The 5781-nt window shown below is 47.6% G+C and overlaps 1 protein-coding gene across 1 annotated transcript; it reads right to left on the bottom strand.

Moving 5' to 3' along the window:
- Nucleotides 1–3993: 3993 nt before the first annotated feature.
- Nucleotides 3994–5369, bottom strand: LOC148025681 (histone H3.2). Its single transcript, XM_087692130.1, has one exon. It carries the CDS (start codon nucleotides 5284–5286, stop codon nucleotides 4876–4878), a length of 411 nt encoding a protein of 136 aa, XP_087548256.1. The 5' UTR covers nucleotides 5287–5369; the 3' UTR covers nucleotides 3994–4875.
- Nucleotides 5370–5781: the final 412 nt, after the last annotated feature.

The raw sequence follows: 5781 nt of genomic DNA on the forward strand, positions 1-5781 counted from the left end.
AAATCCCTAGTGGGAGTGAAGAAAGCATGGACCACCCAAGGGTAAGGGCCGACCCTAATGCATGGCAGCCAGAGTAGCAACAGTCCATCATCTATACATCAAAGGCCAAGTGGGTGAGGATAACCAACCCATCACGGTGGACACAGGAGCAACACACAAATTCATGACACCAAGGTGTGCAGCAAAACATGGACTAAAACTGTCGAAAGCCCCAGAAGGACTAACAGTGACATTCGCACAAGGAAAAGCCAAGGAGGTGAAACAAGTCTTTGCAGTCCAAGTAGCAGCCGACAAGTGAAAGATGAAACTCAACTTCTTAGTAATCCCCATGGATGATTTTGAAGTGATACTGGGATTGGAATTCTATGACAAGTATGTCATTGCAATGTTTGGTAAAGGTGTAAATGAAATGATGTTAGATATGCAAGGAGAAGGCGTCAGAGTACCATGTGAAAGAATGCAACTACCTGGCAGGACCCCAATCAAAGTGCAAATGAAGGAAAATAAGCCAGGAGTAGCTTGCCAAACAATGAAGCAGACTACAACCCAACCAAAGGGCCAGACCCAAAGTGTACCAGTCCAGGGGACCGTTATCAGGCCACGTATCATGACTTGCAGTGCCAAGCAAGTCGAACAATCAGTCAAACAAGGAGATATGGTCTATCTATGCATGATCCGACCGATTGAATAAGAAAGTGGCAAGAAACCCAGACAACAGAACAAGAAAACAGAAGTAGCAGAAATACTGGAAGAGTTCAAAGATGTGATGCCAGCAGAGTTGCCCAAGGGTCTACCACCCAGGCGAGATGTAGATCACAAAATTGAGCTAATCCTCGGGTCAACCCCACCAGCCCGAGCTCCTTATCGCATGAATCACACCGAACTAATGGAACTGAAGAAGCAACTGCATGAGTTAGAAGAACAAGGATTCATCCGCCCTAGCAAATCCCCCTTTGGTGCCCCAGTGCTATTTGTAAAGAAGAAGGATGGGGGACTCAAACTCTGTGTAGATTATAGGGCCCTTAACAAAATCACCATCAAAAACAAATACCCCATGCCCCTAGTGGAGGATCTCTTAGATAGGTTACACGAGGCCAAGTACTTTAGCCGAATTGACCTTAGATCTGGATACCACCAAATCCGCATAGCAGAAGAAGATATCCCCAAAACAGCATTCCGTACTCAATATGGTAGTTTTGAGTTGCTAGTACTAGGATTCGGCCTAAGCAATGGGCTAGGCACATTTTATGGCCTCATGGATGGAGTCTTTAGACCGGAGATAGATATCTTTGTCATTATCTACATAGATAACCTCCTAGTCTACAGCAAAACATTTGAAGAATATAAACAGCACCTACGCCGAGTTTTTGAGAAATTGCAGCAGCACCAGTTATATGCCAAGCCCGAAAAATGTGAGTTTGCAGTAAAAGAATTGGAGTTCTTAGGCTTTATTGTAGGAGCAGATGGAATCAAAGTGGATCCTAAGAAGGTCGAAGCCGTCCAAAGATGGCCCATACTCAAGAATGTAAGAGAAGTACGGGAGTTCCTCGGCTTCACAGTGTTCTACTGAAGATTTATAAAAGATTACAGCCTCATCACTGCCCCCCTCTCCCACCTCACCAAGGAAGATCACCCTTTTACATGGGGGAATGCGCAATAGGAAGCCTTTGAGCAGATGAAGAAGTGCATGAGCCAAACCCTTGTCCTAAAGGTGCCAAACTTTACAAAACCCTTTGAAATTTCCACATATGCATCCGACTACGGCATAGGAGGTGTCCTGGTACAGGAGGGCCACCCCATTGCTTATGAGTCAAAGAAGTTTACTAGTGCTGAAACAAGGTGGAGCACGCATGAAAAGGACATGTTGGCAGTCATACACTGCCTTAGAAAATGAAAACATTATGTTCAAGACAAGCATACAGTCGTCTTCACCGACAACATTTTCCTCAAATACTTCCAATCTCAACCTAAGTTATCGGCAAAGCAAGCCCGCTGGCTAGACTTCCTAACCGAATTCGACCTAGAGATTAAACACAAACCCGGTTCCACAAACAAGATTGCAGATGCATTGAGCCGAAAAGCAGACCTAAAAGCTATCAATGTGATCAACAACAACTTCATAGAACTCGTCAAAGAGGCCCTAGAGCAAGACCAAGAAATGCACAAAATAATCAAAGATGTGGAAGCAGAGAAGACCCCACACGAAATGTATACCTTAGAGGAAGGTATCCTCTTTCTAGGCAAGAGATTGTATATCCCCAACAATGTGGAATTGAAGAAACTCATACTGCATGAAATACATGACGGCAAGATTGGAGGCCACAAAGGGCAAAGCTAAACCTTGGAGGCCCTCAGGAAGCAGTTCTTCTTGCCAAACATGAAGAAAAAAATAATAGACTACATCAAAACTTGCTCCACTTGTCAAATGGTCAAAGCACCACGATCAAGACCAGCAGGTCTACTACAGCCATTATCAGTACCCAACCGCTCGTGGGACGTCATCAGCATGGACTTCATTGTGGAACTACCTGAGTACCATGGGTGCACAATCATCTTTGTAGTGGTGGACTATTTTTCCAAACAAGCTCACTTCATCCCAGCCAAACCACCACTGAACGCCAAGGAGATAGCACACCTCTTCTTCACACATGTACTCAAACTTCATGGCTTACCGCTGACTATTGTATCAGATAGAGATGGAAGATTCATAAGCGACATGTGAAAGGAACTCTTCAAGACTCTGGAAACACAATTAGGATTCTCATCATTCTTCCACCCAGAGACAGATGGACAGACAAAACAAGTCAACCAAGGCATCGAAGATTATCTCCGAAGCTATGCCCGAGTAGACCAAAAAGATTGGGCATTGTACCTTGATGTTTTGAAATTCCATTATAATAGCTCCATATACTTGATAACCAGGTACACTCCCTTCGAGTTAGCAACAGGAAAAGAAATCATAATATCATTGGCCTTAGCATCCGGAGCGGCCAAAGCAAAATATCAAGATACAAAAGAATTTTTAAAGTGAAGAGACCGCAATGCAGTAACTAAACAAAGCTTAGAGCAAAGCAAGATCACCATAACAGAGCAAGCAAACAAAAAGAGAAAGGTTGTACTATTTGCCATAGGAGACATGGTCCTAGTAAGCTCTAAGAATATGTCACTTCCCAAAAACATGACCCCCAAATTCAATCACCATTACTATGGACTCTATCAAATCACTCGAGTGCTGAACAAAATCACCTATAAGCTGGACCTGCCAGATAGTGTTTGTGTTCATAACACATTTCATGCTCGTCTTTTGCACAGGTTCTATCCCGACAACCAATGGGAACGGCACATACCAATGCTCCATTCCAAGGGTTCCTTCGAAGTAGAAGCCTTCCTCCGACACCGAGAACAAAGAGACTTTCTCGAATACCTCACCAAGTGGCACGGGCGTTCACTCAAGGAGGCCACTTAGATCTCAAAAGTGAAGGCTCACAAACAAAAAAAAAATACCTTCACCTTTTGACTCGAGAAAAATCCCCCAACTCCTTCCAACAACCCTTGAGCCTTTCCAATACTTCAACAATAATGCGGTTTTTAAGCATAGACCCAAACGTGCCCCACTCCTCAAATGTAATCGAGTCGAGAGTGGACCCGCATAGTAGCAACCATCCAAAAAACAACTCCAATAAAACAAAGGCCCCAACGTCCTAATGCAGCAAACATTGGCAAGTCTGATAGCATTGACTATGTTAAGACCCCGCGGTCCCTTAGACCGACAGACACTGACCAACTTGATAGGAAAGGCTGCATTAAGACCCCGAATGAGTCAAATAACAAACACTACCCTTAGATTGCTCAAGTAACAAATCCAATAAGCGGAGGTGAGTGTAAAGGCTTTGTAGCTATACCATGCCGTTGCTACCGATTGCACCTATATAAGGAGTAGTAATAACTCAAAGCCCTACCTTGTTTCCACTCTATATGTGATTACCTATACCCAATGTTGAACTCTCTTATGTGCGACATCACAAGCATATAGTCCTAGGATGTGTCTATGTTGTCCCACCTTTCGATTGAATAATACAAGAGTATATCTTGAGCTCATATCGTGTTACCTTTCTGTGCCATGTTGAGTACATAACAAATGCAAGTTCACCTTTCTATACCGTATTAAGTGCATAATAAATACAGGTTCATCACAAGCAAGGGCAAGGGCATTCAATCATGGCATTGGTGCGGCATGAGTTTGCTAGCCCCAAAGCAATGGCAGGAGGCTCAAGACGGCCACGCTTCCCAAATGCCACAGTCCCAGCCCTAGCACACAATGGAAACTGGGGGAAGGGATCCTCTGGCAGCATGTGGGCCGGCCTCCCTTCCCCTGGCAGCATGTGGGCCGGCCTCCAATCGAAACTCGGGGAAGGGATCCTCTGGCAGCATGTGGGCCGGCCTCCAGGCATTGACTCGGGAAGGGATCGGGATAACCCGCCCCTGCTTCTGAGCATTTTTACACGAGTTGGGGTGTTACGAGACTTGAGATCGGCGGCCAGACATAATCACACCGCGGCGGCATAGCCATCCTCGCAGGCAGACACCCGTTATGAAGGAGAAGGAAGGGCGCAGAAACCCTGATATCGACTAGACCTAGACTGGCCACCGACCAGAACGCAAACTGTAATACCCCTCTCGAGCATGGCACCACGAACGCCGCACGCACACGCACACAGAAGCGAGGACCACCGACCGACCGGGAACCTGTACTGAGAAATTACCACTGAGAAATTACCAGACACAGAGCGAGCGTATACTTTCCTCAGGGAGCTGGGGGTGGTGTAAAGATACACCTTTTGAGGAGATGCTTATGATGAAAGGAGAAGGGCCGGTTTAAGCCCTCTCCCCGCGGATGCGGCGGGCGAGCTGGATGTCCTTGGGCATGATGGTGACGCGCTTGGCGTGGATGGCGCAGAGATTGGTGTCCTCGAAGAGACCGACGAGGTACGCCTCCGCGGCCTCCTGCAGGGCCAGCACCGCCGAGCTCTGGAAGCGCAGGTCCGTCTTGAAGTCCTGCGCGATCTCCCGCACCAGCCGCTGGAAGGGCAGCTTCCGGATGAGCAGCTCCGTGCTCTTCTGGTACTTGCGGATCTCCCGCAGCGCCACAGTGCCGGGCCTGAAGCGGTGCGGCTTCTTCACGCCGCCCGTGGCCGGGGCGGACTTGCGCGCCGCCTTGGTGGCCAGCTGCTTCCTGGGGGCCTTCCCCCCGGTGGACTTGCGGGCGGTCTGCTTGGTGCGGGCCATCTTCCTTCCTTCCTTGCTTTCTTGCCTCCTCTTGTTACACCAACGAGACGATCGACGATAAAGTGCAACTAGTGAAGGGCGAGCGACAGGGAAACGATGCACATGACCTTCACAGGCGCGTATCCTCCCTTTTATATAATATCGGTCGATCGGCCTCGTTGCGTTTTCAAAAAATTTCCAAAACGCCCTTTCCCGCCCTTCCTATCCGACGGCTCCCACGCACCCACCGGACCGCCTAGGGTTCTCCATCCTCCCTCCTCGTTATCCATTGGCGGAAATCCGGAGCTCTTCGGATGCCTCCATTTCTAGCCAAGGGATGTGCTTGGCTCTTTTGGAATTTGTGGGCCATGTTTGTGAGTTGGATTCCCAAGTAAGGACATATTGAGACTCCGCAAACTGCCATGTCAAAACCGGTTAGTATAGTTGCAACACTTTGGCATGTGAACAAGAGACTAGTCCAATCTGTGTCCATTGCGCAACATGGTGGACATAGGC

Source organism: Lygodium microphyllum, chromosome 14, assembly GCF_053477565.2.
Source record: "Lygodium microphyllum isolate KBCC chromosome 14, Lygodium_microphyllum_v1.1.10, whole genome shotgun sequence".
Classification (NCBI taxonomy): Eukaryota; Viridiplantae; Streptophyta; class Polypodiopsida; order Schizaeales; family Lygodiaceae; genus Lygodium; species Lygodium microphyllum.

What these genes read in the sequence shown, in the direction of transcription:
- LOC148025681 (XM_087692130.1), bottom strand. Translation starts at nt 5,286, where the DNA reads ATGGCCCGCACCAAGCAGACCGCCCGCAAGTCCACCGGGGGGAAGGCC.